Source organism: Zonotrichia albicollis, chromosome 30, assembly GCF_047830755.1.
Source record: "Zonotrichia albicollis isolate bZonAlb1 chromosome 30, bZonAlb1.hap1, whole genome shotgun sequence".
Taxonomy (NCBI): Eukaryota; Metazoa; Chordata; class Aves; order Passeriformes; family Passerellidae; genus Zonotrichia; species Zonotrichia albicollis.
The window spans coordinates 4,596,949-4,611,218 of NC_133848.1; the positions used below are offsets into that span (position 1 = coordinate 4,596,949).

The window sequence follows — 14,270 nt, forward strand, 5'->3', positions numbered from 1 at the left end:
GTGTCACAAATGTCCCCAGCCTCAGCCACCACTGTCACCAGCCTCAGTCCTTGGTGTCACAAATGTCCCCAGCCTCAGCCAGCAGTGTCACAACTGTCCCCAGCCTCATCCATTGGTGTCACCGGTGTCCCCAGCCTCAGTCCCTGGTGTCACAGATGTCCCCAGACTCATCCACAGGTGTCACCAGTGTCCCCAAGCTCAGCTGCTCAAGTCACAAATGTCCCCAGCCTCAGCCACCACTGTCCCCAGTCTCAGTCCTTGGTGTCACAACTGTCCCCAGCCTCATCCATTGCTGTCACCGCTGTCCCCAGCCCTGTCCCCGCTGTCGCGGCTCAGCCCCGGTGCCAGCCCAGCCCCCGGCCGTGACTCATGTGACGCTCACGGGATGTGACAGCGACCGAGCGGGGACCGAGGCGGCTGCTCCGGGTCCCCAACAGCGCGGGGGGGCTGGCACGGACACCCCCGGACACTGCCACCCCCCTTTGCACACTCAGCCCCGCTTGCACACTCACCCCAAATTTGCACTGACCCCTCTTTTACACACTCACCCCAAATTCAGTGACCCCCCCTTGCACACTCATCCCCAGTGACACCCCAGGACACTGACCCCCCTCTTTTGCACACTCACCCCGAAATGTGACCCCTCCTTTGCACACCTATCCCAAATTTACAGTGACCCCTCTTTTACACACTCACCCCAAATGCAGTGATCCCCCCTTGCACGCTCACCCCTGATTCACACTGACCCCCCACTTCTGCACACTCATCCCGAATCGTGACCCCCCCTTTGCACACTCACACCATGGCTTTACATTGACCCCCCCCCTTGCACACTCATCCTGCCCTTGCACAGCCCCCCCTGCACAATCTGACCCCCCCTTTGCACACTCAGCCCCCCTTTCCACTGACCCCCATATTCACACTCACCCTCTTTGCACACTGACCCCCCCCTTTGCACACTCACCCCAAATTCCCTATGCCCCCCAAATTCACACTCACCTCAAGTTTTGACCCTCCCTTTGCACACTCACCCCAAATTCACAATGCCCCCCAAATTCGCACTCACCCCAAGTTTTGACCCCCCCCTTTGCACACTGACCCCCCCCTTTGCACACTCACCCCCAATCCCCCCTGTCCCCCCTCTCTGTGTTATTTGGGGGGGGGGTCACTGTCCCCCCTCTCCCGCCGGTCCCCGTTGCCATGGCGACGCCGCCACCCACGCAGGGATGCGGTTACCATGGCAACGCATCACCCGCCTGCCCCTTCCCCCCCCCCCACCCCGCACCCATGGGGGGGGTGGGATCGGACCCTCGTTGTGGGGGGGGGGGGCACGGCCACGTCTCTGTGTCCCCTCCCCCCCACTCGTGACTCCTCGTAAACAACGCCCCCCCCACAAAACCCCCACCCCAACCCCCCCCCACTCGTGACAGCGCTCGGTAAACAACCCCCCCCACGTGAGACCCCCCCCCCATCACCGACACCTTCCCACGCCCCCCCCCCCCACAGCCCAGCCCCTCCCCCCCCATGAACAGACGCTCCCCCCACGCCCCCCCCCCACGCACAGCCGCGCCCCCCCCACGCTCCTCTCCAATAACAAACCCATCCCCCCCCCCATCCCCCAGCCCCTCCCCCCACGCACAAACCCTCCCCCATCCCCCCCCCAGCCCCTCCCCCGCCCTGTCCGGTGCGCGGCCCCTTTAAGGCCGCCCATGACTCAGCCCCGGCCGGACACGGGGCCTTCCGGGGGGGGGGGGCGGGGACCGGGACCCCCCCCCCCCCGCCGCTCCCGCCCCTCCCGCGTTCCCAGGCACGGCCCGAACCCCCCCGAGCCCCCCCATGGCACCGATGGGGGGGGGGTCGTGGGTATTTCACCCCCCACACCGTGGGACCCACACCCCCCGCCCCATTCACGTTTCTCATGCAAAGCGCCTCATGAATATTCACGAGGGGCGTGGCCCCGCTGGGCCCCATTCAGTGGGGCGGCCGGGGGGCTCGGGTGGGTTAATCCCGGTTTGTGGGGGGCGCGACACGGGTGGGACGGAGCCCCCCGGCCTTTGTGCCCCCCGTGGGGGGGTCTGGGGGGCGCCGATGCCATCAGTGCCCCCCCCCCACCGTGCCCACCCCCCCCCCTCGGGGTGTTTTTGGGGTTTTTGGGGGGGGGTGGGGAGAGCGGGAGGCGGGGGGAGGGTCCCCCACGAGCCCCCCCCACGCAGCGTGGGGGACAAGGGGCCCTTTGTGCCTCGGGGAGCGGCGCGGCCGCCGCCGGCCCCCCCGGGCCCCCCCGGAATGCGAGGCACGGCCTTGACCCACGGACACGGCCCTGACCCCACTGTCCGGCCCCACGGACACGGCCCGGAGCCACGGACACGGCCCTGATCCGAGTGTCCGGCCCCACGGACACGGCCCGGACACACGGACACGACCCTGACCCATGGACACGGCCCTGACCCCACTGTCCGGCCCCACAGACACACGGACACGGCCCCGGACCCACAGACATGGCCCCGACCCCACTGTCCGGCCCCACGGACACCGTTCGGACCCACGGACACGGCCCTGACCCCACTGTCCGGCCCCATGGACACACGGACACGGCCCTGACCCACGGACACGGCCCTGATCCCACTGTCCACTCCCGACCCCACGGACACAGCTCGGCCCCACGAACACTGCTCCGGACCCACGGACACGGCTCGGACCCACGGACACGGCTGTGCCCCCCCCGCGGCCCCGCCCTGCCCCACTGCCACCCTCCTGTCCCGCCCCGGTGTCCTGAGGGTCCCACGCGTGTCGCGGGGTCCCGCCCTGCCCGGCGGCCGCAGCATCCCCGGGCACATCTGGGGCACAGCTGGGGCACAGCTGGGCTCGATCCTTCCCCCCCCAGCTCGTGCCTCAGTTTCCCCACGCGGGGGCCGCTCCGTGGGACGGGGCACGGGTGGGGTTGGGGGGGCGATGAGTCCCGGGACCCCTCCCCGCCCCCCCGTTCCTGTCCCGGTCCCTTTCGGGGCCCCCGCCCGGTCCCGGCGCGGGGATGCGGAAGCGGCGCCTCCCGCGGCCCAGTTCGGTCCCAGTTCGGTCCCAGTTCGGTTCCAGTCTGGCCCCGCTGGCGGCGCGTGACCCCCCCCGCGCCCACCCGTGATGTCCCCAAAAGCGTTTTTGGGGGGTCCCGGGGGGTTCACGCCGGTCCCGGGCGGTACCGGGCGGTACTGGGAGCACTGGGCGGCACCGCGGGCACGGGACGGGACCGGGAGCGCGCGGGGACAGCGCGGGGGGGGCACGGGTGGGGCGGGGGGGCGAAAAGGGCCCCGTGTCCCGCGTGGGGAACGGGATGGGAAACGGGACCGGGATGGGAACGGGGACCGGGACCGGGACACGGGGGGTGGCGGGGACAGCGACACGGCGACACGGAGGGGGGGGGGGTGGCGGGTCCCGCGTCCCGCGTGGGCCCCGAGAGCCACCGAGTGTCCCCCCCCCCCATCGTGTCACGGGTTCGAGCCCCCCGGCAGCGAAACGGGAAGTGAAAGGGGGGGGATGGGGGGCACCGGGGCAGAGCGGGGGGGAACCGGGAGAGCCCGACCGGGACCCCCGGCACCGTTAACCCCTTCCTGCCCGCCGCGGGGGCATCAGGGAGCGCGGGGGATGCTCGGTGGGGCGGGGGGGTCACATAGAACGGGAGGGGGGGGGGGCAGCATCGCAGTCCGGGCCGCTGGAAAGCACCGGGAACGGAACCGGGAGCGGAACCGGGAGCGGCCCCGGGAGCGGCGCCGGGAGCGGATGGAGGCGGCGGCCGCGGGGTCCATCCGGTGCCAGTGCGGCCGCGGGGCCGCCGGTGGGGCCGGGGGTCGCTCGGTGGCTCCGGTGCCCCCCCTCCCTGCCCGCACTTACCGGCCGCGGTCGCTGCCGGTGCCGGTGCCGGTGCCGCCGCTCGGGCTCTCGGTGCCGCCGCTGGGAGAGGGGGTGGGCGGGGCTTAACGGGGCGGGGTCCTAGGGGGAGGGGCTTAGAGGGGCGGGGTCAGGCGGGAGGAGCCGCCCCGCCCTCCCCCCACTGCCCAGGGTCCCCCGCGGGCGAGATTTGGGGTCCCCGCGGTGTCACCGGCCGGGATGGGGGGGACAGAGGGGGACAAGGGGGGGACAAGGGGGACAGTGTCACACCGGGCCCCGGGAGGGGAGCGGGAGCAGGGATCCACCCTGGGATCCCATACTGGGATTCCAAACTGGGATGTGGAGCAGGGATCCCACTCTGGGATCCGGTATTGGGGTCTGGTAGTGGGATCCCATCCTGGGATCTGGAGCAGGGATCTGGTCATGGGATCTACTAATGGGATCCCATACTGGGATCTGCTAATGGGATGTGGAGCAGGGATCTCATGCTGGGATCTGGCATTGGGATCTGGTAATGGGATCCCACTCTGGGATCTGGTATTGGGGTCTGGTAATGGGATCCCATTCTGGGATCTGGAGCAGGGACCCCAGTCTGGGATCTGGGATCAGGTATTGGGATCTGCAGCTCAGATTCCATACTGGGATCTGGCAGTGGCATCAACTAATGGGATCTCACACTGGGATTCCAAAGTGGGATCTGGCATTGGGATCTGGCATTGGGATGCCATTCTGGGATCTGGCACTGGGATCTGGTAATGAGATTCCATACTGGGATCTGGAGCAGGGATCCCATACTGGAATCTAATAATGGGATCCCACTCTGGGATCTGGTACTGGGAGCTGGTATTGGGATCCCATACTGAGATGTAGTATTGGGATCTATTAATGGGATCCCATATTGGGATTCCAAACTGGGATCTGCTTTAGAGATCTGCAGTTGGTATCCCATACTGGGATCTGGTAATGGGATTCCGAACTGGGATCTGGAGCAGGGATGCTACGCTGTGATCTGGCACTGGGATCGGGAACAGGGATCCCATACTGGGATCTCTCACTGGGATCTCCCATGGGAACCTTGTCTGAGGGATCCCATCCAGGGATTTCACACAGGGATTCCCTTTCCCTGGGGACACTGCCTGGTCCTCTGGGGATATGGTCTGGTCATCATCATCGTCATCATCATCATCATCATCATCATCATCATCATCATCATCATTGTCACTGTTTTCATCATTATCATGATTGTCATTGTCACCATCATCATCCATGTCATCATCATCATCATCATCATCATCATCATCGTCATCATCAATGTCATCATCATCGTCATTGTCGTCGTCATTGTCGTTGTTGTCATTGTCACCATCATTGTCATCATCATTGTCATTGTCATCATTGTTAATTATTGTCATCATCATCATCATTGTCAGTTGTTGTCATTGTCATCAACATCGTCATTGTCATCACCGTCATTGCTGTCATCTTCATCATTGTTGTCATTGTCGTTGTCAGTCAGCATCATCAACTTCATCATCATCATCATCATCATCATCATTGCCATCATTGTCAATGCCGTCATCTTCATCATCATTGTCACCATCATCATTGTTGTCATTGTTGTCAGTCAGCATCGACTTCATCATCATCATCTTCATCTTCTTCATCGTCTTCATCTTCATCATCATGATCGTCATAATCTTCATCGTCATCATCATCGTCATCCTCTTCATCCTCACCATCCCCGGTGTCCCCCTCCAGCACCTCCTGGAGCCACTCCAGGACCTCCTCAGGTCCCGGCAGATCCTCCTCATCCTCCATGTCCAGCCACACGCTGCTGGCCTGGGGACACGGGGGGACAGAAGGGACACGTGGGGACACCGGGGGGGTGACACTCATGGGGTCAGTGCCATTGAGCTTTGGGGTGACACGGGGGTGACACTGAGGTAACACGGGGGTGACAATGGGGTGATACTGAGGTGACACTCATGGGGTTGGTGCCATTGACCACAGGGGTGACACGGGGGTGACATGGGTGTGACCTTGAGGTGACACAGAGTGTGGATGACATGGTGGGAGGGTGACACTCACATGGTCAGTGCCATTGGCCATGGGGGTGACAGGGGGGGTGACATTGACGTGACAGAGGGCTTGGGGGACACCATGGAGGAGTGACACTCACGTGGTCAGTGATGTTGACCACAGGAGTGACACTGGGGTGATATTGGGGTGACACCAGCTGTAGGGGACACTGTAGGGGTGACACTCATGGGGTCGGTGCCATTGACCACAGGGGGACACAGGGATGATTTTGGGGTGACACTGAGGTGACACTCACAGGGTCGGTGCCATTGACCACAGGGGTGACACGAGGGTGACATTAGGGTGACACTCATGTGTCATTGACCATGGGGGTGACACAGGGGTGACAATTAGGGGGCCGGTGCCATTGACCACAGGGGTGACACTGGGGTGACATTGGGGTGACACTAAAGTGACACTCACGGGATTGGTGTCATTGACCATGGGGGTGACATTGGAGTGACACAGAGGTGACACTCACTAAGTCAGTGCCATTGACCGCAGGGGGACATGGGGGTGACATTAGGGTGACATTCATGTGTCATTGACCATGGGGGTAACACAGGGGTGACACTGGGGTGACACTAAAGTGTCACTCATGGGATTGGTGCCATTGACCATGGGGGTGACATCGGGGTGACACGGAGGTGACACAGGGGTGACACAGAGGTGACACTCACTAAGTCGGTGCCATTGACCACTCCCAGCTGTGGCCGGGACAGGTCGATGTCGAAGGTGTCCTCCCAAATAGGGACGAGCTGGGGACAGAGGGGACAGAGGGGTCAGGGCCTGTCCCAGGGGAGGGGACAGAGGGGACAGAGGGGTCGGGACCCCCGGCGGGCTGTGGGGGTCTCCCCTTCCCCGTTACCCCCGGGAAATCTCCGGGGTCGATCCAGAGGATGCTGAAGTCGGGCTGGTCCCTCCTGTCCTGGGCCACCTCCCTGAGGGTCTCCACGAACTCGAACCCATCTGGGGGGCACAGGGGAGGGTCAGGGGGGGCTGGACCCCCCCCGGACCCCCAAATTCCCTTCCCGCCCGTCCTCACCAGGATCATCCCCCACGGCGAAGGCCACGATGGGGGTCCCGAGCATGGCGTCCTCCTGGGGGGGTCACGGTGACGTGGGGGTGTCCCCGAGTGTCCCCCGAGTGTCCCCCGGGTGTCCCCGAGGTTTGGGGGTCACTGGGGGGGGGATGGCGGGACCCCCCCGCACTCACCCAGCTCCCGGCCGTGCTCTGAGCTCTGAGTTGCCGCAGAGGGGCCCTGGGGGGGTTTGGGGAGGGTGAGGGGACCCCCAGATTTCACCCCCCTCCCAATGAGACGCTGCCCCCCCCCCCCTTCCCCGAGTGCTGCTTGAGCCCCTCAGATTGGGGAGGGGGCAGAGCAGGCGGGAATGGGGAGGGGGTGCCGGGGATGAGCCCCCTCCCCTCAGGACCCCCCCGGTGTCACCGCCCTGGGGGGGGGGCTGGGGGGTCCCGCTGTCACCGGGATTGAGGCCGCGGCGGGGGGGGGGGATGATCCGGGGGGGATTAAAGGCGGGAATCTCCCGGCAGCACCCGGGGCTTTAACCCTGCCCGGCGCGGGGGGGGCCCGATAGAGCCCCCGACCCCTCCCCGGGACCCCCCCGGGACCCCCCCGGGGCAGGGCAGTCTCCCCAGACCGGCGGGGGCGACCCCCGAGGCCGCCGTGGGAAAAGGAGAGGGGCGAGATGGGGTGGGGGGGTGAGAATCGGCTGTTTCCATGGCAACCACATCCCCATGGCAACCGGATCCCCATGGTAATCATTGCCCGTGGCAACCATCTCCCTTGGCAACCATTACCCTTGGCAATCATCTTCCAGGGCAACCGGATCCCCATGGCAACCACATCCCCATGGCAACTTGTTCCCAGGGCAACCACATCGCCATGGCAACTGGATCCCCATGGCAACCATCTCCCTTGGCAACCATTACCCGTGGCAATCATCCCCCAGGGCAACTGGATCCCCATAGCAACCACATCCCCATGGCAACTTGTTCCCAGGGCAACCATCTCCCAGGGCAACCACATCGCCATGGCAACTGGATCCCCATGGCAACCATCTTGCCATGGCAACCTATTCCTGCGGCAACCATCCCCATGGCAACCATGTCCCCATAGCAACCACCACCCCACAGTGACCTCCTCTCATAGCAACCATGTCCCCATAGCAACTTATTCCTATAGCAACCACATCTCCATAGTAACCACATCCCATAGTAACCACGTCCCCATAGCAACCACCACCCCATAGTGACCTCTTCTCATGGCAACCTGTCCCCATGGCAACCACATCTCATGGCAACCACATCCCCATGGCAACCACATCCCCATGGAAACTCCATCCCCATAGCAACCGCTTCCCATAGCACACTCCTCCTCTCAGCATCCCGTTTCCATGGCAACCCCCTGCCTGTTTCCCTGCGCCCCCCACTCCGTGCCCCCCAGTTTGGGGAGGGGTCCCTTGGGGTGGGGACCCCAGGGCCCCCCCAAAGCTCCGGGGCCGCTCCAGGCCCAGCCCCAGCGCTGCCTGAAACGGGGAATTTGGGGGGATTTTTGAGGAGATTTTTGGGGGAATTTTGGGATTTTGGGGGGTCCCAGGGGATCCCAGGGGTCACTCAGCCCCTCCAGCACCCCCTGGACTCACCTGGGGGTTGAATGTGGCGAGGAAGAGGAGGGAGGGGTGGAAGCGCCGGGTGATGATGAAGGACTGGAAGGCTGAGGGGGGATGGAGGAAACTGGGAGAATTTGGAAAGGGGAATGGGAACTGGGGGATTGGGAATGGGGAACTGGGAACTGGGGGATTGGGAATGGGATTTGGATGAGGGGATTGGGATTCGGGAACAGGGAATTGGGATTGGGGACTGGGGAACTGGGACTGGGGGATTCGAGACAGGGAACTGGAATTGGGAACTGGGAACTGGAAATGGGAATTGGGGAATGGGGGATGGTGGGATTGGGGAATTGGGACTGGGATTGGGACTGGGGAATGGGGAACTGGGAATGGGGGATTGAGAATTGGGGGATTGGGGAACTGGGATTGGGAACTGGCATTGGGGAACTGTGACTGGGATTGGGAATGGGGAACTGGGAATGGGAACTGGGAATGAGGATTTGGGGAATTGGGAATGGGGATTGGGGGATTGGGAATGGGAATGGGGAACTGGGGGATTGAGAATTGGGGGATTGGGGAACTGGGAATGGGGAACACGAATGGGAACTGGGGACGGGAATGGGGAACTGGGAATTGGGAATTGGCATTGGGGAACTGGGGGATTGGGAATGGGGAACTGGGAATGGGAACTGGGAATGGGAATGGGGAACTGGGGATTGGGAACTGGGAATGAGGATTTGGGGAATTGGGGATTGGGAATGGGGATTGGGGGATTGGGGGATTGGGAATGGGGAACTGGGGGATTGAGAATTGGGGGATTGGGGAACTGGGAATGGGGAACACGAATGGGAACTGGGGATGGGAATGGGGATCTGGGAATTGGGAATTGGCATTGGGGAACTGTGACTGGGATTGGGACTGGGAATGGGAACTGGGAATGGGGAACTGGGGATTGGGAATGGGAATGAGGATTTGGGGAATTGGGAATGGTGGACCGGGAACAGGGAATGGGAACTGGGAATGGGGAATGGGGGAACTGGGAATGGGAACTGGGAACCGGGGATGAGAATGGGGAACTGAGGCATTGGGAGCTGGGAAGAGGAAATGGGGATTGGGAATGGGGAATGGGAATTGGGATTAGGGGATTGGGAATGGGAATGGGGAACTGGGAACGGGAAATGGGGGATGGAGAATTGGGGGATTGGGGAACAGGGAATGGGATTGAGGATTGGGAATTGGGACACCCAGGTGACACAGGTGACACCCAGGTGTGACAGTGACACCCGGCTGTCCCCACACACCCTGCGCTGTCCCCAGCAGTCCCCGGTGCCTTCGGGCTCCTCCTCGATGTCCCCAAAGTCCCGGAGCTGCTGGGGCAGCACCTGGGGAGGGGTCCCCTGGAATTCAAGGGGGGCTCTGGGCTGTCCCCAGGGTCTGGGGGTGGCTCTGGGGGTTTTGGGGGGGTCTCACCTGGCTCAGGAAGCGCAGCAGCGCTGGCACCGCCAGCTCCCCCGGGTACTCTGTCACCGAGTGTCCCCTCAGCAGCGCCAGGCGCCAGCGGCCCGCCAGCCCTGGGGACACGGGGGGGCGTGGGGACACAATGGGGGGGGGGGTGGGTGGCGGTTTGGGGATCCCTGAACCCGATTTGGGGATCTCATGGTGTTCCTGGGCCTGGTTTGGGGGATCCCATGAGGTTCCTGGGCACAGCTTGAGGGTCTCTGGGCCTGGTTTGGGGGTCCCTGGGTCCAGTCAGGGTGTTCCTGGGTCTGGTTTGGGGGTCCCATGAGGCCCCTGGACCTGGTTTGGGGGTCCCTGGGTCTGGCTTAGAGGTCCCTGGGCTCAGTCTGGGGGTCCCATGAGGCTCCTGGGTGAGATTTGGGGGTCCCTGGGTCTGGTTTGGGGGTCTCATGGGGTGCCTGGGCACAGTCTGGGGGTCCCTGGGTCCCATTTGGGGGTCCCTGTGCCCACCGTGGGGTGACCCAGGTGTCACTGGGGGTGTCCCTGTGCCCATTTGGGGGGTCCCAGGGGATCCCTGGGCCCATTTGGGGTTCCCGCGGGGTCCCAGCCCAGGGGGTCTCGGGGGTCCCTGGGTGTCCCTGGGGGTCTCAGGGGTCTCGGGGTGTCCCCGGGGTCCCCGTACCCCACTCCCGGGCCAGCTCCGGCTCCGTGTCCGTGTCCACGATCCCGAACCCGACCCCGCGGGGCTCCAGAGCCTGCGCCACCAGCTGGGGGGAGGGGACACGGATGGGGACCTGCCACCCTCCCTGTGGGACCCGCTGTGTCCCCTCAGTGTCCCCTCAGTGTCCCCTTAGTGTCCCCAGTGTCTCCAGTAACCCCCAGGGCCCCCCAGTGACCCCAATATCCCCCCAGTGTCCCCCAATGTCCTCCCAATGTCCCCAGTGTCTCTCAGTGTCCCCGAGTGTCCCCAGTATTCCCCCAGTACCTCCCCAGTGTCCTCCCAGTGCCCCTCAGTGTCCCCAGTGCCCTCCCAGTGTCCCCAGTGTCTCCGATATCCCTCCAGTGTCCCCAAGTGTCCCTCCAGTGTCCCCCAATGTCCTCCCAATGTCCCCAGTGCTCCCAGTTCCCTCCCAGTGCTCCCAGCGCCTCTCAGTGTCCCCCAGTGTCCCCTCAGCGTCCTCTAGAGTCCCACAGTGTCCCCAGTGCTCCCAGTGTCCCTCCAATGTCCTCCCAGTGTCCCCAGTGCTCCCAGTGTCCCTCCAATGTCCTCTCAGTGTCCCCAGTGCCCTCCCAATGTCCCCAGTGTCCCCAGTGTCTCCGATATCCCCCCAGTGTCCCGAGTGTCCCTCCAGTGTCCCCCAATGTCCTCCCAGTGTCCTCAGTGCTCCCAGTTCCCTCCCAGTGCTCCCAGTTCCCTCCCAGTGCTCCCAGTGCCTCTCAGTGTCCCCCAGTGTCCCCTCAGCGTCCTCTAGAGTCCCACAGTGTCCCCAGTGCTCCCAGTGTTCCTCCAATGTCCTCCCAGTGTCCCCAGTGCCTCTCAGTGTCCCCCCAGTGTCCTCCCAGTGTCCTCAGTGCCTCAGTGTCCCCCAGTGTCCCCTCGGTGTGCCCACTGTCTCCAGTGTCCCCAGTGCCCCCCCCCAATGTCCTCCCAATGTCCCCCAGTGTCTCTCAGTGGTTCCAGTTCCCTCCCAGTGTCCCCCCAATGTCCTCTCAGTGTCCCCAGTGTTCCCAGTTCCCTCCCAGTGCTCCCAGCGCCTCTCAGTGTGCCCCACTGTCCCCCAGTGTCCCCTCAGTGTCCCCAGTGTCTCCAGTGTCCCCGATATCCCCCCAGTGTCCCCCAATGTCCTCCCAATGTCCCCAGTGTCCCCAGTGTCTCCGATATCCCCCCAGTGTCCCGAGTGTCCCTCCAGTGTCCCCCAATGTCCTCCCAGTGTCCTCAGTGCTCCCAGTTCCCTCCCAGTGCTCCCAGTTCCCTCCCAGTGCTCCCAGTGCCTCTCAGTGTCCCCCAGTGTCCCCTCAGCGTCCTCTAGAGTCCCACAGTGTCCCCAGTGCTCCCAGTGTTCCTCCAATGTCCTCCCAGTGTCCCCAGTGCCTCTCAGTGTCCCCCCAGTGTCCTCCCAGTGTCCTCAGTGCCTCAGTGTCCCCCAGTGTCCCCTCGGTGTGCCCACTGTCTCCAGTGTCCCCAGTGCCCCCCCCCAATGTCCTCCCAATGTCCCCCAGTGTCTCTCAGTGGTTCCAGTTCCCTCCCAGTGTCCCCCCAATGTCCTCTCAGTGTCCCCAGTGTTCCCAGTTCCCTCCCAGTGCTCCCAGCGCCTCTCAGTGTGCCCCACTGTCCCCCAGTGTCCCCTCAGTGTCCCCCAATGTCCTCCCAGTGTCCTCAGTGCTCCCAGTTCCCTCCCAGTGCCCCCTCAATGTCCCCCAGTGCCTCTCATTGTCCCCAATGTCCCCTCGGTGTCCCCACTGTCTCTCAGTGTCCCCGATATTTGCCCAGTCCCTCCCAGCTCCTCCCGGTGTCCCCAGGGCAACGCCAGCACCGGGAACAGCTCGGTGTCTCCTCAGTGCCACCCCTGGTGTCCCCTCAGTGCCACCCTGGTGTCCCCTCAGTGCCACCCTGGTGTCCCCTCAGTGCCACCCCCGCTGTCCCTCCCGGTTCGCACCTCGAGCGCCCGCAGCTCCTGGGCCCGGTGCCCGCTGCCCCCGGGGCTCCGCAGCAGCGCCAGCACCGGGAAGCGCCGGAGCAGCTCCGGGAGGGTCCCGGGGGGCACCGGGCGGAGGCGGCTGAGCCCGTCCGGGACCGGCAGCGGCAGCGCGGGACCGGGACAGACACCGGGACAACCGGGACAGACAGCGGGACTGACAGCGGGATGGACACCGGGACAACCGGGACAGACAGAGGGACAGACACCGGGACAAACCTCGGGACCCCCCGGGACCCCCGGGGTCAGGGCCAGCAGAGCCAGGAGCCACAGAGGGGACATGGGGACAGGGACAGACGGACACAGGACAGGGACGGACAGAGACACAGGGGGACAGACGGAGAGGGGGACAGAGGGACACGGGACAGGGACAGGGACGCACAGAGGGACAGGGGACGGATGGACAAGGGACAGGGGGACAGAGGGACAGGGGGAGAGGGACAGGAGGACAGAGGGACACGGGGACACGGATATGGACACAAGGACAGAGGGATGGACACACGGACGCGAGGACACACAGACACAGGAAGGGACACAGCCAGGGGACTGAGACACCGTGGGGACAGAAAGACAGACCCTGGGGACAGACGGACAGACCTTGGGGACACACAGACCCTGAGGACAGACACACAGACCCTGGGGACAGACGGACAGACCTTGGGGACAGACGGACAGACCTTGGGGACACACAGACGGACCCTGGGGACACACAGACCCTGGGGACAGACACACAGACCCCGGGGACAGACGGACACCCGTCCCCGGCCCGGACGCAGCCCCTGGGCCACAAGGACTCCGGCGACCCCCTTGGGGACACGGCGACAGCGCCAGCCCCTTCCGGCGGCGGGAGGGGACACGGCGGGGACAGACGGACACGGAGGGGACAGACGGACACGGCGGGGACAGACGGACACGGAGGGGACAGACGGACGCGGTGTCACCTCCCAGGGCCGCAGCGGGACGGTGGCACTGCCACTACCCCGGCTTGGGGGAGTGACAGAGGCTCAGCCCGACCCCACTGTCCGTCTGTCCCCAAATGTCCCCAATGTCCCCAAGTGTCCCCCCCTCCCTTCCCTCTCCTTTTTGAGAAGGGAAAGAGGATCCGGGGGGGGGAGGGGGGCGCTAAAAATAGAGGGGACCCCCCCATGGGGACACCGAGGGGACATTGGGGGGAAATTTAGAGAAAATCTGAGGGGAATTTGGGGAAAATTCGGGGGGAATTTGGGGGAAATTTGGGGTGGATTTGGAGGAATTTGGAAGGAATTTGGGCGAAAATTTGGGGGAAAATTTGGAGGGGAATTTGTGGGAATTTGGGGAAAATTTGAAGGAATTTGGAGGAATTTTGGGGAAATTTGGGGGGCTTTAGGGAACAGTTGGGGGAAATTTGTGGGAATTTGGGGAAAATTTAGGGGGAAATTTGGGGAAAAATCCGGGAGAATTTGGAGGAAATGTGGGGGGGAATTTGGGGTAAATCTAGGAGAGATTTGGGGGGAAAAATAGGCTGAAATTTGGGGAAAATTTGAGG

At 63.8% G+C, this 14,270-nt stretch overlaps 2 protein-coding genes across 12 annotated transcripts in view; both read right to left on the minus strand.

The window, feature by feature from the left end:
- PEA15 (proliferation and apoptosis adaptor protein 15) overlaps nucleotides 1–5,306 on the minus strand; it is a 13,305-nt gene extending 7,999 nt beyond the window's left edge. The window contains exon 1 of one of the 2 annotated variants that reach the window (XR_012577345.1): nucleotides 3,886–5,306. The gene's annotated coding sequence lies outside the window, so the exon portion shown is untranslated. The remainder of the gene's footprint in view (nucleotides 1–3,885) is intronic. The other variant, XM_074529414.1, reaches the window with a different exon arrangement.
- Nucleotides 5,199–13,674, minus strand: CASQ1 (calsequestrin 1). Of its 10 annotated transcripts, none has more exons than XM_074529406.1 (11): nucleotides 13,402–13,566; nucleotides 12,707–13,342; nucleotides 10,732–10,816; nucleotides 10,062–10,162; nucleotides 9,893–9,988; nucleotides 8,625–8,695; nucleotides 7,177–7,222; nucleotides 7,007–7,061; nucleotides 6,830–6,930; nucleotides 6,642–6,719; nucleotides 5,206–5,721 (listed from the first exon to the last, which is right to left on the minus strand). In XM_074529406.1, the coding sequence occupies exons 2-11, from the start codon at nucleotides 13,025–13,027 to the stop codon at nucleotides 5,503–5,505; spliced, it is 1,173 nt and encodes a 390-aa protein (XP_074385507.1). In that variant the 5' UTR covers nucleotides 13,028–13,342; nucleotides 13,402–13,566; the 3' UTR covers nucleotides 5,206–5,502. The 10 variants fall into 10 exon arrangements, with proteins under 10 accessions (XP_074385510.1, XP_074385507.1, XP_074385508.1 ...); XM_074529407.1 differs by having other exon boundaries at nucleotides 13,423–13,538; XM_074529404.1 differs by having other exon boundaries at nucleotides 12,707–13,671.
- Nucleotides 13,675–14,270: the final 596 nt, after the last annotated feature.